This window comes from Phaethon lepturus, unplaced genomic scaffold (genome assembly GCF_000687285.1).
Source record: "Phaethon lepturus isolate BGI_N335 unplaced genomic scaffold, ASM68728v1 scaffold6278, whole genome shotgun sequence".
NCBI lineage: Eukaryota > Metazoa > Chordata > Aves > Phaethontiformes > Phaethontidae > Phaethon > Phaethon lepturus.
In genome coordinates, this window is record NW_010555426.1 from 60,500 (window position 1) to 84,999 (window position 24,500).

General features: G+C 38.2%; 1 protein-coding gene across 1 annotated transcript in view; it reads left to right on the plus strand.

The window, feature by feature from the left end:
- Positions 1-24,236, plus strand: part of FRMPD2 (FERM and PDZ domain containing 2) — a gene marked incomplete at its 3' end in the record, with an annotated part of 63,862 nt that extends 39,626 nt beyond the window's left edge. Inside the window, exons 28-42 of the mRNA XM_010292144.1 lie at positions 435-593; positions 1,234-1,408; positions 2,594-2,804; positions 3,981-4,018; positions 6,412-6,476; positions 7,994-8,155; positions 9,048-9,219; positions 11,531-11,607; positions 13,697-13,782; positions 16,184-16,299; positions 18,801-18,949; positions 20,588-20,678; positions 21,799-22,133; positions 23,688-23,903; positions 24,174-24,236. Coding sequence (XP_010290446.1) covers positions 435-593; positions 1,234-1,408; positions 2,594-2,804; positions 3,981-4,018; positions 6,412-6,476; positions 7,994-8,155; positions 9,048-9,219; positions 11,531-11,607; positions 13,697-13,782; positions 16,184-16,299; positions 18,801-18,949; positions 20,588-20,678; positions 21,799-22,133; positions 23,688-23,903; positions 24,174-24,236 — 2,115 coding nt within the window. The remainder of the gene's footprint in view (positions 1-434; positions 594-1,233; positions 1,409-2,593; positions 2,805-3,980; positions 4,019-6,411; positions 6,477-7,993; positions 8,156-9,047; positions 9,220-11,530; positions 11,608-13,696; positions 13,783-16,183; positions 16,300-18,800; positions 18,950-20,587; positions 20,679-21,798; positions 22,134-23,687; positions 23,904-24,173) is intronic.
- Between the last annotated feature and the right edge of the window lie 264 nt (positions 24,237-24,500).

Sequence of the window (24,500 nt, forward strand, 5' to 3'; positions counted from 1 at the left end):
TCCTGCTGACACTAACAAGCTCTGAATTCCTACTAATTTGAGAGCACTGAGGACAAAAATTTAGGTCCAGCCATTTCCTTCAGTGGGACAGCAATAGCAACAACAATCATCTCTGCATCCTACTATTGCAATGCTTGTCAGCTCAGAGGACTCCAAGCCTTTCTTTACAGATTTCAAATGCCAAAATTCTAGTCCCTGATGGCATTCCCTGCCTTATTAGGTGCTATCAATCAATCACCGTGAAGCGCCGCTAGGCAAAAAGAAGTAGAATTAATTCTGAAATAAGGCAGTGCCAAATCAGAGAAACCCTTATGTATGCTCTTATTTATGCCATATGAGGATCTGATTCCTATCTGCATATAAAACATAATGGAAGATGTTAACGAAGCAACAGAAAAGCCTACATCAAACATATCTTGTGCTTATTTTAATAGGAAACTGAGATCTTTGTGACTTTGACAAAGTCAGAGAACAGCACTTATGGATTCTCTGTAGTTCTTAACAAAGTGGACAGCTGCCTGTATGTCGATGAAATCTTGAATGAGCCTGCCCTGTCTGATGGAAGACTAAGAAGGGGAGACAGAATCATTATGGTACAGTAATCGTTTGAGTTTGTACAAGAGGAGAGAATATTTGCAGATGAATGTCATTTAGCTTAGGTATTCTTCATCCCATAGGGTCCAGTTTATCACATATTTAGGCATGCAAGTGCAAATGGATCCCATAATAAATGCGATTCTGCTGACTTCAGCAGGACAACTATCAGACTGAATAGATTGTATGACCAGGCAAATAACATGAATCATCTAGCAGCAATGCAAGACAACAGAGACATTAAATGCCTTCCCAGTTAAATGACAAACTGATAAGATAGGTGACATACAAAGGATGCGGGAGTTACATCCTTTGTAACGTATGACTAAAGCCTGTTTTCAGCCTGGTTCATCTTCAGTTTCTTGCATTAGGCTGTCTTGGTTTTTTGCTACAAAAACCTTGAGTTTCAAGAAAAAAAGAGCTATTTTTATGAAAACGCTGCATTCAGAAAAATAAAAGTTCAAAAAAGAAATCTTGCTGCAATCCTAACTGTTGCATTTAGTGACATTAAATACCACAGCAAAGCAGTAAGATGAAAGTGAAAACTAATTTAAGTTCATATGCAAAATTTAGAGTGGAGGGAGAAGTACATGATGGTCAATGAGATCTATGACATCATTTTACCGGTTTGTCATTTAGGTGAATGGAATTGATGTCACATCTTTACCATGCAATGAAGCCCTGACTTTACTGCAAAGCTCTCCTCCGGATCTGCACCTTGTGGTTGGTCGTGCTGACAGTGATCTGCGTCCGTCTATTAGGCCAGAGGAGATTCCTGAAATTACTCTCACAAAAGGTGCCAATGGACAGCTAGGTGTGTAGTAAATACTATGCATACTATTTTGGACAGGGATTACAGTTATTGTAAGATAATCATAAGCAACTGTGGTCTTGGATCAGTATGATCCTGAGTGACCTTGACAGCTTTATGCTCTCCTCCATCACCCATGACCAAGGAAGGGACAGCTTTATTTTGGGCAAGGCCTTAAAGGGAAGATTAATATCTTTAGATATCATTAGACCAATGAAGATAGTTGGAAAAATGATCTTTGTATTATCACCCTAGTGGCTGAAGTTTCTGGCAGATGTCCAGTCTCATATTTTTATGTTACTGATATACAGAAGTTGTTGGTAGTTAGATAATAATGTCTACTACCTGGAGAGAGAGAGAAAGAGAGGAGAGAAAGAGAGGAGAGAAAGAGAGGAGAGAAAGAGAGGAGAGAAAGAGAGGAGAGAAAGAGAGGAGAGAAAGAGAGGAGAGAAAGAGAGAGAGGGCAACGTTTAAGCAGGATGAGCCACTGGTTAGGGCAATAGTTTGCTGTTCAAAAAACCTGCACTCAAATCCTTGATTCACCACAGACAAAAGGCTTTATCCACATTGTGCAATACAAGGGATAAAAGAAATACCCACAGTGTGAGTATCTTGGTATTTCTGCAGAATGTGGTGAGTACTGCACACAGATAAACCTGTAGACCCAGGAAACAGTATAGCTATATTTGCTCAGGTACAGCATCCTGTTTCCAGTTCAGAAACTAGCTTGTTTGGCGATTGCTTGAATATTGTTGCACAATTCTGTTTTGCACTGTACAGGTATCTCCTTAGCTGTCACATGCCTCCATTCCCTGTCACTCTAAAGACTGGAAGGCACTTAAGCACTCTGGTAATGAAGGAGTTACGCTATGCAGCTAAGTGCCTTAGTCAAATGACTCTTCAACATCAAGTGAAATAAAGCACTATGGAATAACTGAAGCATAGAGATGGACATAGAAATGAAGCCATGTCAGGTTTTTCCATACTTTTTTAACATGTAATTGTGTTTCGTTCTCCCAGTCCAGCTCTTATACCCCATCTCACTGGGGCAAGACTGTTGTTTATAACGTTGGTAATTTGTTCAACCTATCTTTCAATGACCCACACCTATTCCATTAGTCTGTGTGCCACTGACAGTGAAATTCTAAACACGCTGCCACAAAAAATGCTTTCTCTGCATTATTCTAGGCTTGAAGCTGACAGGAGGAGCTGGAAGCAAGTTACAAGGTATTTATGTACTAGAGATAGTGCCTGGCTCTCCTGCCAGCATGGAAGGCAGTTTGCAGCCACGAGATCAGATTGTTTACATCTGTGGACTCTGGACTGAGGGCATTACCCTTGATGATGCAGTGAGAGTATGTGAAGCTGCCACCCAGAATGTCCAAATCAAAGCCACAAGGTAAATCTGAGCTGACAAGGTAAATCTGAGCATACTCAATCTTAATGTTAAAGCAGTTTTCTACATTTTACATCAACAAGTCAAACAATAAAAACACAACAAACTACAAGAAAAATGCCTCACCTCAAAGGTCTGAACATTGCAATCTGAGTCGTAACATCCACAAGATATCTTAACTACTTGTAATTACAACTAACACAGTGAATACAAGTAGACTTGTCTGACACAAATGAGAACTCTTCAAACTTACCATCCAAACACAAATGTGAACCCTTCAACTGTGAGGCCGGCCACCATTTTCAGATACTCTGTTCTGCAGGGAAAAATCATCTTTATATCTCCACCACTAGTGCCAACTTTCTCCACACATTCTCAGATTCAAAACTACAGGCAAGAAACTACCTCTGATGGGAAACTCCAGGTTATTTCCAACAGCCAAATGTTCTAGAAAGGTGTTAAAAATGCAGCATTTAATCTGCAGCAAGTTAAGAATTTCCCTCATCAGATCTTGTCTGCACTTTAGATTTACTGTGTTCTACAGTCTGTAAGAGCATCATCAGAAGTCCTGGACTGATGCAGAAATAGCTTCCAAAGATCTCAGAGGAACAGTCAAATAGTAACCCAAAAGTATGTGAATGACCTAAGTTTCATAACCTGAGTTAGTGACAGTGTGCCTGCCACAGCTATCTTAATGTAGCTGCAACTTCTATCAACATTTCATTAACCTGCACCAGGCTAGCGATGAAGAAACTGCAGCCTCATTCTACTTCTTGCTGTACAAGCAGTTAGTAGGCAACACATCCTGATCATAAGAATTTACAATCTAAGGATACAAACAGAAATAGGGTAAAGGAAATTACAGAAGTTCGTTCCCACTTTATAGAGGGGGAACTGAAGCTGAATTCAAAATGTACCACAAAGCAGTTCTGTACTAAGACAGATGGTTTAACATGTTCTTTCTTTCCACAAGCCATTTAAATAAAAAGTTTCATTATTGTTAGATACAGTCAAATATTTTACATACCGATGTAAATGCTCTTTAGGAAAGCACCATTAACAAAACCATAGCAGTACAAGTACAATTTAGACAACTGACTTTCTAAAAATATTTTTCATATGTGCTTTACAAAGCATGCAGCTCAATGGCTCACATATTTCACTTTTTCTGCCCCCCAGAAATGGCAATCCAGTGGTTCCTCTAGAGCAGGAAAATAGTAAGTAAGGCTAATATTTTTGGTTTTTAGCTCAAAACTTGCTTCTGATTTTGGAAATAAGCATAAGGTATTGATTCACTGCATTTAAAAAGTTATTAACAGATTGTAACTTGGCATTCGGTATTTCTGTTATGGCCATTCTAAAGGTCTGAATGAAATTTGGTTGCTCTTTAAAGATAGAAATAAAATGTATAATTCTCTAAAAATTATTTATTGCATTTTGTATAGTCAGTTTCTATTTTTTAATTTGTTGCTATTAAATGGGAATTTTATGTGATCAAATTTCAACATCCGTTTTGATTGAAACTATTCTCTAAGGGGTTTTACACCACTTTTTGAGCCATTCCTTAATGAGCCAATACTGTATCATCTAGACCAACTTTTAAAACTGTTATCAATAAATTTATAGAAAATCAGAAACAGGCAGCACCAATACCTCTTGGTTAATATAAAAGCATCCCTGACAGGGGATGATAATTAATACAAGACTTCAGTAATTATCTGCACTACAAAGACTTGACCAGAATTTCTCTAGCAGTAGGAGGAGTCACAGCAAGCAGAGGTTGCATATGCACCATCAGCTGACATCACATTTATGTCACTGCACAGAAAGTGTGTTAGCTATGCAAGTAACACTTTCTAGTGTCCATCTGGCTGGACTGTTAAGTCAGGCCTAACCCACAGTTTCATTTACCTGACTGGATATCTGAATTATTTTTTAACCGTACAAAGATGACCTGAAAAAGTAACACTGGATGAGAAGCTCATATGCCTACACTCATCTGAATACCGGCATATGTCTACCTGAAGAAATTATTCCAAGTCAAGCTAGTTACATATTTCCTACTCTACAAAAACTAGCTGTGTGTTTGTTTTCAAAAACTGAAGCAGCTTATTTCACTTACTGAAGAACAGCTGCTTTGAATTTACTACAAGACACAGATAAGGTTATGTGTAGTCTCAGCTACTGTGGTATAACTAAAGCGTGGTCAATGCGTGTCCTGTTAGGGCCTTGCTTACACATGCTTGCTCCACGAGCTTTTCAGATTCTAAGATTTCTCAAGACAGCTTCAAAATAGGTTACCAGATCTGATCCACCTCTGATACAGATTTATGATCTGTACAATGGTACAGTTTTCTGCCTCTTTTATAAAACAAGATTCTTCCCTTTTAGAAGGCATTTACTTAAAGAAATCTATAGTGATTTGGTATTTGGTGTTTTGTTTGCCATCCTCTCTGATAGACTGACAGATAAATCTATAACAATTTGTTATTAAGGATGAAAGCCTTCATTTTACAGACTCTCTTAGTTACAAAAATGCATACTAAAATTGCAAATGCAACAGGGAGCTTTTTTTGTTTGTTTGTTAACAACAGGACACTCATAATTTTCTGTAATTCATACATTACGAGCACTTTGTGCAAGACAACTAAGAGCACCAAGATATGATAAAGCAAAACCCCAAAACTGGGGGTGGGTGGGTAGAGGTGTGAGTGTCAAGAAATGCACATTGTCTTCTTACATCTCCATCGCTGCAGACACTAACACACTCTGCTGTGTGATTCCTCCTCCTCTGCCTGATCATTGCCACGCGTCTAGAATGACTCAGTCTGATCTCTCATTGTTGTTACAATTTTAAAAATAGCAACGACTGAGATGCAATACCTCTACAATTCATGACAGAATTGTTTATACCACTGTACAAATTGGCAAACTTAATCACGCAGTAGTAAGTGTCTCAAACTGTCTCATATAGTATCAATATGGATATTGATGCTTTGTTTAATAATCTAAGCACAGAGTTTACGTTCCCTTGTGTATATGAAGATTAGCAGGAGGCCTGTCAGAACAAACCTACATGTATGCTTTTAGGGCCACCTGCTGAGACAGAGAAAGACAATATTTCTTTCTCAAATGAAAACCTGAATTCCCGAGAACAGCATCTGCTGCATCAACATGGTAAGGAACTTTGTATTTTTCGGTTAGGGTTTGTAAAATTTTGTGCCCACTCTTCAAAAGAAAATAAGTCTGTAGGTGGTACTGGCAGCACCTGGGAAAGATTAATCCTTTACAAACAGAACTGCCTCCCTCAGAGTTTCAGATAACATTTATACATTACCTGTTGTCCACCTGGTACCTCTGACCCTCTAATATGCAGCTTCTAAAGCTTAGTTTGCAACTTGCTCGGTGGGAGGTAGAAAGTCTACAGGGATAATGTGCAGAAGGTCCGTTCACAGTTCAGGAATGTAAGCCCACATAAGTCCACAGGAATTTTTTTATATTTGACATGTAAAATATGAAATGCTTTATTATGTCTCGGAGTACGATATCGAGTGAGAACATTTAACCAGTGTTTTACAACTGGGTAAAAAATGCTGCTGCTTTTTCACAGAGAAACATTCGGAGGAAACAAACTGTGGTGCTCAGCAAAACACTCCCGATTCTCCAGAATGTAAGGTAAGTGACAATTTTATCAAGTGTGAGACAGTCCATCAAATGAAGTGAGCTATATGGAGTGAGATTTTTTCAATAGTGCTATTTGATGTATTTGTTTCCTCTCCAATTTCCTTGAAAATGTGAATATAATGCCTTTGGAGAGCATCCTGTGAAGTGTTGAATTGCTTCAGCATTCATGGACTAGAATGCACTGAGCACTTCCTGGGGCCAAACTCTCCTATTGCTGGTTTTCAATGTATAACATCACTATTTTAGCAGCTTGGTAATATAAGCACGACTCATATGATGTAGCCCCTCCATTAGGTCTTCATATTACTCTTAACAGCTTACTAGATTAGTCCTTAGCTTAGAAAGAAAATAGCACAGGAAAAAGACACAGAATGTCACAGCATGGGATTCTGGGGAAAATAAGTGTAATTGTGAAGCATTTTCCACAACAATTTTGAAACCTGAGATTAACATGTTTCATTCTGAAATTCTCAGATGGGGCATTTGAAACAAGGGTAAAATTATTCCAAACCTTTGGAGTATTATGCAGCATTGACATAAATCGTAACTGTTTGAATTTGGCAAGAGTAATGCCATTTTTGAAATGATGAATTCCTAAAATACACAGGTGTGTTCTTTGAAAAAAGAGTAAATATCCATGCTCAATATACACTGCTTCAGAATTCTTAGAAGTGCAAACATGACTTCTGTTTGTGCAAACGTGGAAAATAATGTTACTTGGAATTGAAATTACCCATATTGGGACTGATTTTTCATGGGACTAGATTTACTAGTTTCCTCCTGATTGTGGTTTGCAAAAAAGGGTTGTCTTGTTAAAATTAGACCTCCGATCTGGCAGAAAAATTGGAACAATTTTTTCACTTTTGATTAAGTCATCACTATTACTGCTTCTTCCACACCATTTAATCCATGATGGTTTATCTGTTCAACTTGCTAAAATAATTTCTGGGGATGATATTTGCAACATTGGAACTAGTCATGCTGCAAGACATAAACATTTCTAGGTTGCTGACATTTCTAATCTAATACTTGACCCTAAAAAAGCAGATGATTTTAAAACTGAACGAAGTGCTAAAGGCAAACAGATGGGGTAAGATGGTGTTGCAAGGTTAAGATTTTCATTACAGAACAATAAAAGAATGGAGTATGTACTGCAGTACTGTCATGCGGGAGATAGGAGTGACTTGTTTGTCAATGAAGGTAATGTATCTGATACTTTCTAAAAGGATTCTAAAAGTACATGTTTCCTTGCTCTTAAGAGGTTATTTTCCTCTCCAGCAATTATTAAAAATATTATGGAAATAATACTGTTTTCATTCTGATACGTACATGCAGCTGCTATGTTGATCACTGGAAGCTCTAGACACCTATTCAAGAGAAGGATCTATCCCATAATCAACATAAACCAGTGAGGACTGAAGCGTAATGGGATTCTTTGGTATTAAAAATGCAAACAAAACACAGCCCTGAATAAACTCCACGTTAGACTGCATCCTCTTCTATTGTAGGACTTCATTATTAAGATTGAGCTGGAAAAAGCAGAAAGTGGAAGCCTAGGATTTGCACTGGTAGGTGGAAGAAATGGCAGGGCTATCCTAATAAAAGCCATCAGCCCGGACAGCATTGCAGACTTAGATGGGAGGCTTCAAGTTGGTGACATTCTACTTAAGGTAATGCTTGTTCTCCGTTGTTTTGGCCTACATTTTCTCTAGTTACTCTATAATGAGCATTCTATTCAGTGTAAAGGTTGTGCAAATGGGAAATCTGAGGCTGCGAGGCATAGTTAACACGTGAAAGATGGTGTCCCTCAGCTCCTGGGGGTCAGAGGGCTGTTCTGGGTCCCCCCAGCCCTTGCCTAGAGTTCCGCTTCCTCGGGGACTGGGCCGCTCTACGGCTGGAAGGGGGCTGTTGGGCACTCACTCCAGCAGAAAAGCAGACCCAGAATAGCAGGGCAAACAGAAAAGTGCAACTACTCCATAGTGTAACTGTGCCCAGTGAGGATTACACATGAAAAAAAAAAAATCAGGGAAACAAGAGTTAACTGACCAAGCATGCATATAACCCCTAACGAGGAGCATACTGGGAGGAACCCATCATTGGTGCCAGTTAGGTATTACCAAGACAAGCAAAACGCACTGGAATTACAGTTTTTGAATCTTCATTTAAAATCTTACTACCTTAACCACCTTTTAACATAAATAATCTTTTTTTTTTTTTTTACCCCAATTTTTTTCTTCCCCCTCCAGGAGTCTCAATATTTTTGTTTGCTTTTCCAGTTTTTCATTTACTTCCATCTCTCCTCCATCTTCACTCTGAAGAGTGGGGGAAACATTGCCCTTTTAGTGCCTCAGGAAAGATGCAGACTATGCTTTTGTGGTGTACTGCTGGAAATCACGGTATAAAGAAGTAGAGAGGAGATGATCAAGCAAGTTACTAAAGTGGGAGGGGATGAGGACACATGAAATACAAAGGAGTTATAAAGATTGATCAGTGCTCAGATATGTGATTAAAAAAAGCTTTCTGTTACAGGAATCTGGAAGTATATATCATTGTATATTTCAGGTGAATGAGACTTTCGTGTCTGGTCTGCCACGCCAAACAGTTATAGATTTGCTGCGCAAGGCTCGAGGCACTGTTCAACTGACTGTCTGCCGAAGCATGGCTTTGCACTGGGCTTATTCAGGCAATCAGAGCAACAGTATACCTTCCCCCCCAGACATAAAAGCAGAGCCTGGTAAGCAGCCACATCTGCACAGCACATTATAAAAGTGGGATTATGTGTTGCCTGAATTCAACTTTCCTATTAGCAAATCAATTCAATATTACTAACTTTACAGTTACTCCTGATTCATAGCTGTAGATACAAACATTTTTCACCCTCATGTGCAGCTCTGGCTAAGCTACTCAAGACATAGGACCACAGGGAAGGAATGCCTAAGTGTGATTATTTAAGTCGAGGAACAGTGGAAGCAAAGCTGCATGACCCTCAAAGATGCTTTAAGTCAGCTTATGTTTTTAAGCCAAGAAGGCTCCTGGTCTTGTGCTAATTTTACCCAACTTTATGCAACTCTGATAGAATCACAGCCAATTACTGACCCAGCTACTAAAATACATTTCCCACAAATCTCACATCCCAGCACTCCTACCTTATCTCTTGGAAGCACTACACCTCCTGTTCTGCCTGGCAGATAACTCTTCTCCCTTCTGTACTTGTTCATGTTCAAATCCAGAAGCCTCTACTCCCAGGTTGATTGCTATTAGTTTGAGAGCACACGCACCTGCATAGGGCAGCACTTAGAGAGCTAACTCTAATCGAAAACACTTGTGCTGCAGGCTCCACTCTACTGAATGCTCAAAATTTAAATACTACTTAGAGCTGGGAGTGGAAGCAAGAGTATACTATTACCAATAGATTACGGGTTTATATTCTTCAACTTTCTATTTCTTTGAACACTGAAATGTTTCCTATAATGTGGAGAAACTTAAATGGGAAGAATACAGAATTCCTCCTTAATGTACCTTCTGGCCTGCTGGTTACAAATTGGAGGCTTTGTTTCAAATCTTTTCAAGCAAAAAGCCACTGCCATTGCTATTTGCTTTCTCCCCAGCTGACTAGGGAGAGATGCAGAGCTGACTGTGGGTTTTGGAGCTATTTTACAGCAAAAATGTGTGTATCTAGTCAGCTTTACTGATGCAAACTTACCTGCATAATTATTTTGGGCAATTCTGCTGTTAGGCAGCAGCTGCCTCTAGGGTTTAAGGATCTCAGTTTTTTCAGTATCTATTAGACTGAAGCTAATCCTCTTGAACTCCTAGTTTGTGTCATAAGCACTGGACACCCCTTCACTTACTGGAACCTAACCTGTGTGTTTCAAGAGCAAAGCTTTTACATAAAGATGAGAAAACTATGCTCAGCACTGGCCTGGAAGGAGGATGTTCACTGCCTCATCTCTATTCTAGTTTAATTTTGGGGGTTAATGATGCAAAAAATGGAAGGACAGACTGCTATAAAAAGGCTGATCGAAGGTCTTGCCCTATTAAGGGCTATGGAAATAATCCCATTCACTTCAGTGAGTCTAGCCTTTTCTCCAGCTCTGCAAATTTAAGGAATGAACTGTGGAGACGTTTATTCACATCTCACATAACATTGGTGAATTACACAGTTGCTGGAAAGTTTAAACTGTTTTCTTGTCCAGAGAAGGGCAACGAAGCTGGTGAGGGGGCTGGAGCACAAGTCTTATGAGGAGCGGCTGAGGGAACTGGGGTTGTTCAGTGTGGAGAAGAGGAGGCTGAGAGGAGACCTTATCGCTCTCTACAACTACCTGAAAGGGGGTTGTGGCGACGAGGGTGTCTGTCTCTTCTCCCAAGTAACCAGCGATAGGACGAGAGGAAATGGCCTCAAGTTGCGCCAGGGGAGGTTTAGATTGGATATTAAGAAAAATTTTTTCACCAAGAGCGTGGTTAGGCATTGGAACAGGCTGCCCAGGGAGGCGGTGGAGTCGCCATCTCTGGAAGCGTTCAAAAAATGTGTGGATGTGGCACTTCAGGACATGGTTTAGGGAACATGGTGGCACTGGATTAATGGTTGGACTTGATGATCTTGAAGGTCCTTTCCAATCTAGTGATTCTGTGATTCTGTGATTCTTGGACCAGCAAAACCCAATGGTATTATAGAAGCACTGGCGTCAAAGTTAAAACTATGGTATTTGTCCATTAGCACTGCAAAGGAATGGGCTGGGTTAGGGAGGGAAGATTTAAATTCTATTTCAAGTTTTTTATAACTGCTATTGAAACAGGAGTCTACTTCAGTGTATCTTCTGGCAACCTGAACTATGCTGGCTTCTTCAGTGGTAATATACGGCATTTGTGCTGTACTAACCCTCTCAGAGCATCCATGAAAGGGATATTCCATGCCAGTTTCTGGCACTGTATCTCAGTGCCTCTTCCAAGATCAAAGTCCTCTGATGTGGATGGCACAGAAGAAATGCATCTGTATTTTCATGCATTATAGGCATTTTACTTTGATTTTGTTTTCTGATATTCAGATGGTGCTGAGGGAAGTCTGAGAGCTCAGCCTGTTTTCACTTTCAAGGAAGAACAATCTAACCAGAAGTGCACCAAGGTAAAATCTGAATCAGGCTTCTAGAAGTTATCAGGCAATGTACTCATATGTTTGTTTACAAAATGGATTTGCTGCAATGCAGGCAAGAACCACACCTTCTTAATGAGAAAAGATTAATGTAAGGGAAGTGTGCTGCAACGACTGGAACTGCTAACATTGGAATGAGTCAGAGGATTGCACTGAGATAAGAGCATATGATTAGTATAAAATATATACTAAAAGGGTGGGGGGAAGGAAGGTTGCATATGCAAGTCTAGTTCTGGTGCTTTATAGTATTGGAATTAATGATTTATTAACTTTACCATTCTTTCAGTATTTTAAAATAATATACTTTAAAAGATTTCTATTCAGTTATCTGCCATTAATATTCATAACTCCAAGGCACCCAAACTTCTTTAAATATGGTTACATTTTTGAATCTTAGTAAACTCTGCAAGACACTCCACATCAAATTTTACAGCATCTATTATATCTATGTTTACAATTGTAACACCACTCCTCAGAGAAAGTGAGAAAATATAGGTTATCTTATCCTCCAGAACAAATTAAAAAATCCCAAACCCTACCTCAACCAATATAATCAGTCTCGAAAAGAAAAATGGAAGAAATCCTTGATGTGAATAAGCTGAGAAAACGTTGAAGAGGAATTTGTTTGAGGAAGTTTTAAGTACACTGTTGGAATGGGTGTTGGAAGTACACTGTTAGAGACTGGTGAAATGTAGTATCAAAACAAGGTCATGTCCATGATCTGATGGATAAGTACACCCAAGAAATAATGTCAACGAGAAGTAGGAGATAGTACTAAGGTTACAGGTTCCTTATTAGATCCCTGAATTAGCAAGGTATTAAGGCACAAAGTTTTAAGCATGGGGTTACATGTGTCTAGTTCAGCACAGAACACGCCTAACTGTAAGAACATACTAAAATTTTTTGCTGAGTTGGGTCCATTAACTCTCTCTCCTTCATTATTTACAGCTTGCCTTTAGCTGTCCGCTATGAATAGAAACTATTTATGCTTTACTTTATAGAGCACAGCTGCCATCTACTCCAAAGACATAGACTTTGAAAATGACAAGCTACTGAAAAAAACAGATGCAAAAAAGCAGCAATAAAATACCTTTCCTTGGCAAATAGAAAACAAAAATCCATATAGCATTCTCCAATCAGTGCAGTCAGCAGGTGCAGAAACTGGGTAAATGAATTTATGGTTAAATAAGCAGCCATGAATTCCCCTATTATAATGGGAAATACAAGCGCAACAGTAAGAAAGTAAAGTATAAGTGGCAGCTACTATTAAGATTCTGTGGGGCATTCAGTAGTTTATACTGTGTAACATGCCAGGGTGGTTTCTGAGTGCATCTGGAATATTAAGCAGGTAAAGAATAAAAACCACCACTCTGAACTAAAATTTCAATAATTATCTATGAAGTGTTGCAACTGAGAAGGAGCCAGTTCCCCATACTAACGGTAGATGTTCTGCATCATTATTTAAATGCAGGACCCAGTTATCATTCTCTAGGCTGGAAAACCAGCCACCAACGCTATTCCTTCTACTGCATATGGAGGGTGATGAAGGGTCTGCCTTTTCTGTTAGTTGAGTACTTCAGTAGAGCAGCTGCTCTAATAGCTGGCATCATTGTGTCTGAGACAGAAAAAGGAAATTCTTACCAACAATTCCATCTCAGACACTGGTGCTTGCTGCTGCCGAGAGCTGAGAGGTGAAAAATAGAGTGTGACTCATGATGCCTGTGATTGCATTTTCTTTATGAAATCAGAGAGGATATAGCTAACATGAACCTTTTCAAAGTTTAGTCATGCTTGCTAAGTTGTAGAGATGTCTGAAGACTATATTGCTATGAAACTCACAAATAGAGCTGATGTGGCTTTTTACTTCTAGTAGATACTGCAATGCTGAATCCAAGTTACATACTTTCTTCTGAAAGTGTAAACTATTCTATTTTCCCTTTCCTTCTTGATTGAAGGACACATTGTTGTCAGATATAAGAAAGAATGTAGATGAAAGTAACTATATACATGATGTTTCTGTGTACTGATTTTTTCACAGATTTTTCTTATTTTAAACCTGCAGGATCCAGAAAGTATACACAATTCCCCTCTGCAAGGTCAGCTGACTGGACAAGACTATAAGGATATCATCAGTAACATTTCAGACAGGTAAGTCTTTCAAATGCAGTAAAACTATTAAAATAGAGGAATAAATTATCCATACTATTTATTTCCAGAGCTGTCCTAATATGGAATGCAAATGCACTCATGTGTCCCAAATGATAGAAATACAGTTCTATTGGAATGCAGCTCCATCTGCAGTAGGAGTTCCAAAACAGCTTCCACACAACTTCTAAGACTAATTAAACAGAAGCTTCTAGGTGTAACAGCTCATGCGGACACGTCTAAACTACCTTTAGCCTTTCTAGCTGAGGAGGAGATAGAACAGTGGTACCACTATCACATTGGTGTGGGCAGGGTCCCCATGGGCTTTAGTATGTATTCCAAGCAGGTCCTGCAGCCTGGGCTGGACCCTGTGCTACTATGGCTGTAGTGATACAGATGTTGAACTCCAGACATCTGGGAATCCAGAGACTTTGAGGTTGTTACTCCAAAGAAAGTACATAGTACAAGAAGAGAAGAATTTTACTTCAAATTTTAAATCTACAGTACCATGGGATTCAAAGAATAATGGAGCATTGATAAGACACAGGCAGTTTTGTCTATTACAATGATGCAGAATATATGAAACACGATTATTTTCTTTATCACTTACAACCCACATAAATGGAAAAAGGGAATAAATGTTTACATTTAAAACTTAAAATTTTGTAATAACAGTACTTGGCCAATCAATTAGGGATGAAAATCTTCCCTAACTTACCTGCTTGCAGAGCTAAAGTTTGAAAAAAGCTTTGAGAGCATCTGTAAGTGATTACATCCTTGTGAACATAGGCTCAGTGCCACCTCCTATTATCTCATTGCTAATGCAACATTATCTTGTGATATACCAGGTAGTCAGGTGTAATTATTATTAAATTATCTTGCTCTGTGTGCAAGATGTATTAATGCATCTATGGCTAATACAAAGTTATCTTACAATATATAGGGATAACCAGTATCTTTTCTGATTGTTTTGCAAATACAATGGTTTTCTGGCCCCTGTCCTGTAAGATGAATCTTTTTACTACCAGTATTTTCTGGTATTTCCATATTCTACTTGCAAAAGCTTTGTGTAACTTGAACATGCACAGCCTGTAATAGTTATTGACGTTTGTAAAGCTGCTACTTATTACCTTATTCTCCCTCTTAAGGGTACCTTTTACTATTTCTAACATTATGTATTATGATCATACATAGGATAGGATAATGTAAGACTGTGATATGCTTAAGCCTACTACCATAGTTAAGTAGTCAGGTCTGAGGGTATTTGAGCTAGCCAGTAGAGGAGTATTTGGCCCATTCTTCACACATTATAGTTGTATTCTGGATTGCAGGCATATCTTCTACCTAGAACATATTTAAGTCCTCTAAAATTTTCTAAATACTTGTGGTGGGCTGACCTTGGCTGGATGCCAGGTGCCCACCAAACTGCTCTAACACTCCCCTCCTCAGCAGGATGGGGCAGGTGGGAGAAAACAAGACGGAAAAAAAAACCCTTGTGGGTCAAGATAAAGGCAGTTTAATAAAGCAAAAGCAAAGGCTGCACATGGAAGCAAAGGAAAACAAAAGATTTATTTCTACTTCCCATCAGCAGGCAATGTCCAGCCACTTCCTGGGAAGGAGGGCTTCAGTATGTGTAGCAGCTGCTCTGGAAGACAAATGTCATAACAACAAATGTCCCCTAGTCCTCCTCCTTTCTCTTGGCTTTTATTGCTGAGCAGATATCATATGGTATAGAATATCCCTTTGGGCATTTTGGGTCAGCTGTCCTGGCTGTGTCCCCTCCCAAGATCTTGCTCACCCCCAGCCTCCTGGTGAGGGAGGAACGTTGGAGAGGCAGCCTTGGTGCTGTGCAAGCACTGCTCAGCAGTAGCCAAAACACTGGTGCGTTATCAACACCTCTCCAGCTACCACTGCAGAGCACAGCACTATGAGGGCTGCTATGGGGAAAATTAACTCCCATCTCAGCCAGACCCAATACAATACTTTAGGAAACAGTAACAAGCAAAGCCTATTTATCTATGATTGCCTAACAACTGAAAAATGTCATACATGAAAAACGGTCTATAACTGGGACAAACCTTACTTTCAATCATTTTTGGGCAACTTTTTATACAAAGTATGTTTTTATCTCTCTGAAAAAAATAAAATACTACATACAAATAGTAGTGGTTTTCACTAGCTGTATTTGCAAACACTACTCAAGACAAAATGTTCTTCAGAGTTCACACTAATTCTTGAAAATAGTTGCTCAAGAAAGTTTTAAGTGACTTAAATAGATTTTAAATCTATTTAAACTTATTTAAAATAGATTTTTAAATTGGTTAAAAACAAAACCTTTGTACGGTTCAGATTATCAAAGCTTCTGCTGCTTCCGTAAGACCATTCAACTAACGCTGTTTTACAGGTCACAGAAATATGCAAAATGTGAAGGCTGCAGAAGAGAGAGTCAGCAGTCTGAGTCAGACAGCTGGAACAATGAAGATGACGATATGCCCCACAGAATTTCCGTTCTACCTAGAAGTAACCATGCAAAAACTTCTCTTGTTTCTTTAATACTATAGGCCAGCTCCTCCATATATGTACAGTGAGAACAACACTAATCCCCTAAATACAAGCTAAGAATTTGCTCTTTGTGTCTCATGTCTTAAAGACCAGGGCACTCGGGACACAATTTTTACCATTGATATATATGAAGGTCTTCAAACTTTTGCAACATCCAGAAGGCGGCCTACATCAGGGTCTCTCCAACTCTTTCGGAGAACTGCTAGAAGGAAGGAACATGAGTCGGAATTAATTAATGTAATGAACCCAGGGAGGGCAGCTCTGCTGGCCATCACCCACTTGCCACTGCTCTGAGCACCTCTGCTTTGGAACTCCAGTTTCAAAAGGATGAGCAACTTTGTTTTGTTTTGGTTTTGTGTCTGTCTTTTTTTTTTAACGTTATATGTGATGTCCTTCCCCAAACGAAAATCTCTGAATATCTTTATTATACTCAATTAGGTAAACTGAAAAATTAAGATAAAAAGAAAGTTGTTGAATTAATTTGAGCAAGATCATGACATTTGTTCAAATCATGCACTATTGAATAGTGCAAAGAAATGACACATTGGCTCAGTGGCTGAACAAAAAAAATGAACGTTGCAATTTGGGTTAGGAACAAATTTGTGGAGGCTTCCCACTGCATAATTAAAAACCTGAAATTCTTAGTTTGTTCCAAAATAAATAAAACAAAAGCAGATGGATTATCCTACTGACTGGATGTAGCAGAAGGCCTTTTTCATATATGAAAGGCATTGACAAAGAAGGCTTTGAGAATTAATGGAACGAATTCCAGGAACATACTACAAAATGTGCTTGTTATCACTGCATGCAATAGGTTTTTGAAATCTTTCTGCTTTCTCTCTTACTGTTCCCAAACAACTCCTCAAAAAAGTAAATGAAACACACAAAAATTTAGAATGAAAGGGTCAAATTCTATCTCAAGACTTTGTTCCCAGAATCACTGAATTTCACTTCATATAATTTCATTAAAATCGCTAGAACTGATGTGCTTGAACACATACTGAAGCACTTTCACAGCTCAGGTGCTAAAGCCCCTCTCATATAAGAAGACAGTTTACAGAAAGAATCTGCCTAGTTGTTCCTATAGAAAATTAAGCTGCTTCTGCCCCAAACAAGAATAATTTGTGAAAGGGGTTGTGTTGAGGATGCTGTAGTATTCCATAGATTCTCTGAAATACAGGTCTCTCCCAGCTTCTTCTTGCTCTGTAGAAGCAATGAATTGCTGGTGGCTTTTATCAGAAGGAAACCAGTTATCTCCCTCACACTACCAAGCTGTACTGGCTAGTAAACAGAAAATTACAAGCAATCTATCCTCTACTACCTGCTCAAAGTTTGTTTTTTTTATTCCACTTGATCTGGAAGGAAAGAGAGGTGTATGGGGAATAGCATGCTCTGTCTGGAGAGGGGATCTGTCTTTTCTGGCACTCAACTACTTAATAGAAACACCCTCACATCTGTGAGGGTTAGAGGACAGAAAGTAAACAGAAAATGTCTTAGAAGCTCAGGAAAGGCAGGTGCAAGTTGTGGTCCAAGACAAAAGCACAGCAAGCACAACACTTTTGTAACAGAGAGTAGCAATGACATCTTACAAAAGGAAAACAGCGTTGCTCCTTGTTCTTCAGCCTACAACAAACCTGTGGAACAGATCATCAAGTTTTCTTTGAGACAGCTGGCATGTTATTATTTGCCAACAGTAGCCTATGACTAAAAGGACAAATTCCATAATTCCTCTGCCTCAAATCACTATTTTTTACCAAATAAACTACTGTTTTTACTCTACGTGGTTAACAAAAATTTTTCAATTGCTCCAGCAGAGTAGTGATATTTATGGAGATATAAATGTTTATCCATCTTCTTAATCTGTCAAGTTTTGGATCACAGCATATACTTCAGGATGAGTTAGTTAGTAAAACTGAATCCTGATTTTGGTGCCTCAAAGACACTTCACATTTTGTTTTTGAAGAGGAGTCTGAGGTAAGATGAAAAGAACAGAAGATATTTCTTTTCTTCAGGAATGAAGAATTTGCAGTGATTATTCCTAGCAGTGTGGTGTGGCAACAGTAGTTTTCAAGAAAGTGTTGGAAACGTGAAGATGATTCCCTGTGAAGATGTGGCCAGAGTCTCCTATACCAATATAAACTAGTGTTAAGGTTTACAATTCTGCAAGAACAGTTTATTTAGAGCAGACTGTATTTAGAAACTGTATGAGGCAATAAATTGCAATAGTTGGATCTGCTTCCAAATTACATAAAATGTGGTGCTCATTTCATCCACGGTGCTGACTTATTCTTCTTTCTGCTGTGAACACAAGTAAGCCAAAAATATTTTTTCATATTTCGCTTCCACAGTATAAGCATCAAAATGTACTTAAGTACTGCAGCCTCCTAGTTTTTAAAGCCAAAATTTGGCACTATGAACAATAATCATTAAAAAATCCCTTTTTTTTTGTTGATATATAGGCAGAACCTTTGCTTCTGGAGATGAACTGTCTCAGCTAATTAACTTTGAACCATCACTGACTGGAGTAGGTCCAAGGACTGGCATCACAGGTCTTATTCAAGGCCTCCAGCTGCAGATAGAGAATCAAGAAGTGTTAAAGGAGTTTATGGTAAGGTGTGGTTCGTTTTTAAGATCTGAGTGTTTAGTCTTATATATCTTTATCCACTTGTATATCTTTACTGACTCCACTTTCAGAGAATTATTCCAGACAGAAAGGGGTTTCTACTCTGCTGTTTGGGTGATGCTACAGAACTTGGGTCTCTCTCTTTCCATACAGGTCAGGCTTGCACCGTTCCTGTCTAAAGATACTGCCCACATGGAATGAAAAATAAATAATACACAAAAGTAGAGTATGAATCACTTTTTCCCAGACTGACTTCTTCCTGTTACCCCCTCAGCTCTGCTGAACATCTGCCTAAGAACTATTTTGGAGGCTGCATTAAAGCAAGAAATCCATGCTGCTAGGGATTCACTAGTGTTGAAACACTTAGTTGATGAAAGGAAAATGTTTCACACAGTGCTCTAGTGATCCATGGAAATCATTGCCACAAGGTGCTCTTAAGGTCAGGAACTTTGTGAAATTAAAAAGAAAAAGTAACATACCTCCATAGCTAATGAAAATACATAATTACATCCGATGGCATATAAATCATGAAAAAGTGTAAAATTAGGAAAGTCTATAAAATCTCTTGTTTCAGGATATAAATAGAGTACTCAGTTATCTGCAAATTCCTAAAGAACAGATTATTTCATAACTCTTCAACACTACTGGAATTTCTGTTAAATGATGTACTTATCACCAGTGAAATAGATTGCTACCACTTTTCCATAGTAATTACAATGTTATCAGTTTTTTTCACTTGCCTTTGTATCTCTGACTTTCTGGGTACAAAATTGCACAGGCTCAAGTGCATAGGATTTGCTGACTTTCTCTGAAGGCTCAAAGGCATGTATTAATTTCCATTCATTCTATTCTGTTACCGATGTAAGCATAGCATACTATGAGCTGTCACACATCTGCTCAGAAAACATAAAGAGCTAATAGGGAAAGCACTGGTTACCAAAGCCAATGGGTATTTTATCTGAGTAAAAGCTGTAGTAACTGAAGAAATGTCACACGTATTTCAGTCTGTATACACTGTATAGTGGCATAATGTGATGGCTGAGCATTGTGCAATGCATACCAAAGAGGTGAAGAATACAGAAAAGTGAAGGTAACTCAAAACTGTAAATGAAATTAACTTGTACATTCCTGCTTCCAGCTACACTGCATTCTGCTCCCCTAAATCTGCTATGAAGTACTTAACGACCATATGATTTGCACTGAACATGCTGTTACCTATATCCATCATTTTCTGTCACTGAAAAGTCTTCACTGACATTCACTACCTGTTAACAGTTCAATAATTGGTGCTTCAGTCAGTAGGTTATCAATTATGAATGCTGACATTTGGCCAAGACACTATTCCAAACATCTATTTTACAGTAATATACAACAGGGGCTGAAGATTTGGGTTGGAAATCTCACTTGAAAACCCCAGAAATTTTATGCAGGCTGAAGAAAATGCAAAGCAATTTGAATCCCTTGCCTAGAAGTTTAGAGAAGGATGTACTGCTTCTCTTCTGTAAGAGGTTTATTTGCCAGTCTTGGGTCACATATAGCAGTAAAGTTTGCTCACAGTGACTCTGTAATGGTTGTCTATAAAGGATGTGAACAACATGGATTGACTATTTCTCTTTGATCTAGGCTTTAGAACATGTGAAACCAATAGATGACTGCAGAACTGGCAAAGCACCAGAAAACCAGAATAAAAACAGATACCAAGATATTCTTCCGTGTAAGTACGCACTGTAATGAGAACATACATTCAGTGAAGACAGACATCAGAAAACAGGAAAATGGCTATAACACTGAGATGTAGCAGGCAAATCCCACCACATCCTTAGTCACAGAAAGCTCTATTAATAATGAAATGTGTTAAGATTTTTCCAAAAGAGGTAGAGTTCATGTAGGGATGTCTGCATTGCACAATATGTAATTTTCTGAAGTATCATCTTCCACAGGGCAGGACTTGGTCTGGTAGGGGGCCAGCTGTCTTGGTGTTTCCTTCCCTCTTTCTCAGAGTTATTGACCTACATTTCTGTGAGAAAGTGTAACTTGAACTATAATAGCTGTTCTTTAAATCTGTTTAAATGTACAGCTATTCCTACTGCTTGTGACACTGTGGAATTCTGAAAAGTACAGTGGAAATCATGGAGTTACGTAGCTCTCAGAAAGATAAAGATTCTTTCAGAAGTATTTGAAACCATAATATGCAACCAGAGCTTTCAGCTGCTCACCTCTGATATAAGCCAGAAACAAGTTTCCTCACTGATGAGAAGTCATTTTAGAAGGACGATTTGAGTCCAAGTGCTGAATGACTGGTGTTAACAAGGATTTCAAAAAAATAGTGTACAACCGAAAGATTCCCTGAGAGGTATCATGACAGAAGAACATTTTTGGACCCCTGATGTCTTTCTAAATTGCAGCAGCAGGATAACACATGCAAAATTTGTAGCACAGTTACCTCTCTGTATTAGTGATACAGTATACGTTCTCAGAAGTTTCCTGTTTTGTAACACCAATACCCAGTGACAATGTTCCCATGCCATACATTAAAAGCAGTGTTGGACAAACTATTCTGAATTACTGCCAAACAATTCTATGGTAATTAGAAGGTTTGTCAGAGTGTTACACAAGTGTCTTAAGAGAAATAAAGCTGCACTGGACCATACAATTTATCTATGGGAATTCTTACTAGGAGTAATTAATATTAACGCTACTAGCCAAATGTATTCTAAAATCCAGAGGCTTACTTTGCTTCTAGAGGCTAAGGTTCCTCATCTCCTGAGTGCTAGAGATGCTAGAACTCTGTTTTAGACCTACAGCTGAAGTAGCAACTTTCTGTTTCTGTACAGACGATAAGACACGAGTTCATCTGGGAGAAAAGAACGGCTACATTAATGCAAGTTACATTAGAATGAAAGTTGGAGACGAGGATCATTTCTATATTACAACACAAGGGCCTCTGCCATCCACTATGGCTGATTTCTGGCAAATGGTCTGGGAGAGTGAATCGGATGTGATTGCCATGATGACAAAAGAAGTGGAGCTAGGGCAAGTCAAATGTCATCGGTACTGGCCTGAGCCTCCCCAGGACTCTATAGACCTGACTAATTTCCATCTCAGGCTAGACAATTACCAGATTCTGGAATACTTCATAATTAGAACAATAGAAATGATCAACAAGCAGGTAAGTTGACTTAAATCAACTTAAGTATCAAATATTAAGTATTATTAAGTATACTTAATAATGTCATATATGTTGAAATTTATTAGATATTTTACTAGTAAGTAAATAAGTAAATACTAGTATTATTGTTTGCTTCCTCTAAGTAATATTTGCTTACTATTTTTTAGGAATGTAAGAATCTGATTAAAAGGTATGAAATCAGGTTAATGAGATGATTCTTCTTTGCTCATTGCACAAGCAATGGATCCAACATTATATACATTTGGACAATATCAAAAAACTAGTACTCTAATAGTCACAGAGCTGGTGTGCTCAGTGTTTTGCAGAATTGCTTAATGTTCTCATCAAATCAAAACAGCAAGGGCTGCCAGAATGGGTTCATATTCTGTAACAGTGGCTGGAAGGAAAGAGAGGAGGAAGGTGGTTTTCATCCTAGAATTTAGAATAAATGATACTTCTTTCATTCATGAAAAGACATGAATACACATGAAACTACAAATCTAGTAGCAAATTTTTAGAAACCTAACAAATACAGAATCCAGGTGTAAGAACATGGAAATCGAGACAACTATAGTCCATCAGTCTTGCCTCAATATTAAGTAAAGCTTTGCAAAAATTTCTTCAGGACATACTAATTAATGGAATAATTAAAAGATTCATACTTGTGCCAGACTAACTTGGTGTCTTTTTCCATCAAGAAAACAATTTCTCTATATGAAGAAAACACTATTCACCTTATGTCACTGAGTGTGAAATATAGCAAAGCATTTGTATGAGTCTTCCCAAAAGATTATTAAAATAGGAAGACAGGCCATTATATGTGATTGTTTCAATGAACACGTTGTGTTTGCTATGTTTGTCTTGGACCAGTATCTAACTACAGAAAGCCACAGGTTTACTTCAGCAGAAATCCAGACATGCATTCAAATTCTTCTGATGGTAAAAATCGAGGTAGTTCTTTTACATTCAGCTTAATGTGTTTTGGCAAGCTGGCAACAGGAAGTACTGGCCCAGGACCATTCAGTTAATAATACTCTTTATTTTATCTACATTATGACTATTCTTGTAATCATTTTTTTAGTTGATTTGGTTTGTACATTAGGGTGTCTAATCACAAATCATTATTTTATCTCTGATATCTAGACTAGCATTTACTATCCTACCATCATGGCTATCATATTGCTACTCCTCTATTTGTACGGTTTAGTTCAGTTACAAAAGCAATTTTAGTAAACAGTACTGGAATGTTCTAATTTAAGAAATGTTTTTGGTTTTCCTTTCTAACCAACAAATAAGGTAACTACATCCTTTTGGGGCAACAGAGTAACTTCAGTGTCATCAAAATTATATGAAGTTCCTAGACCTGTGTCTTCTGAGTACGTTTCTGAAAACCTAAAAGAAACCTTAATAGGGTCAAGTACGAAAAACTGAAGAATTGTAGGGTGGACAAACAATTGATTAAGAATGAGGCTGAAGGAAAATTTAACAGTGGAACTACTTGAAAATCAGTCTTAGGACTGATAATTTTTAACATTTCTGTTCTTTCTCTTCCAGACAGAAGAGAAACGCATTGTAAGTCATTTGCAGTTTACTACTTGGCCAGACCACAATACTCCCAAACTGGCTGAGCAGCTTGTAAAATTTATTTGTTACATGAGAAAAGCTCACAGTGCAGGACCTATTGTTGCTCACTGCAGCACTGGCATTGGAAGAAGTGGAATTTTGCTCTGTGTTGAAGTTCTGCTCAGCTATATAGAAAAAGATCTATGTGTAAGTATCAAACAGATCATCGTTAAGTATTACAAACTGGTACAGATGTCAACAACATGTGGGGTGTCTTAGATTAGAGTAATCCCTGGTAGAATTCATCCTAACAAAATGGAATAAAGCCACCTTTTGTTGTTTTAAACAACAAAGATAATAACTACAAATATACTATTTGTAAAAGCACTGAGTCACAGCTCTACTGTCTGAACATGCTTAAATCTTTCTTTATAACTTGCACTGTCAACAAAATAAAAAAATGTTCTCTTCTGATAGTTCAACATCAAGCAGATTGTGAGAGATTTGAGAGATCAGCGTTTTGGCATGATCCAAACGAAGGTAAGTTCTCAATATTCAACTAGATTATGGTTTTTAAAAGCCTCAATTAGTGGTAGATACCCACATGCTTTGATAAATCTGGGGCTTAAAGCATAATTTTAGCCCTCTCATTTGAGGAAAATAACAGCCTTCCAGGCAAGTGGTGTCTAGATTTAAATATGAAAGCTCTGTCCCTTACTAGCTAACTGAAATAAAAGCAAAGCACCAATACAGTACAGATAACAGCCCCTCCCCTTTTTTTAAGAAAAAAAAAAAAATCAGGGA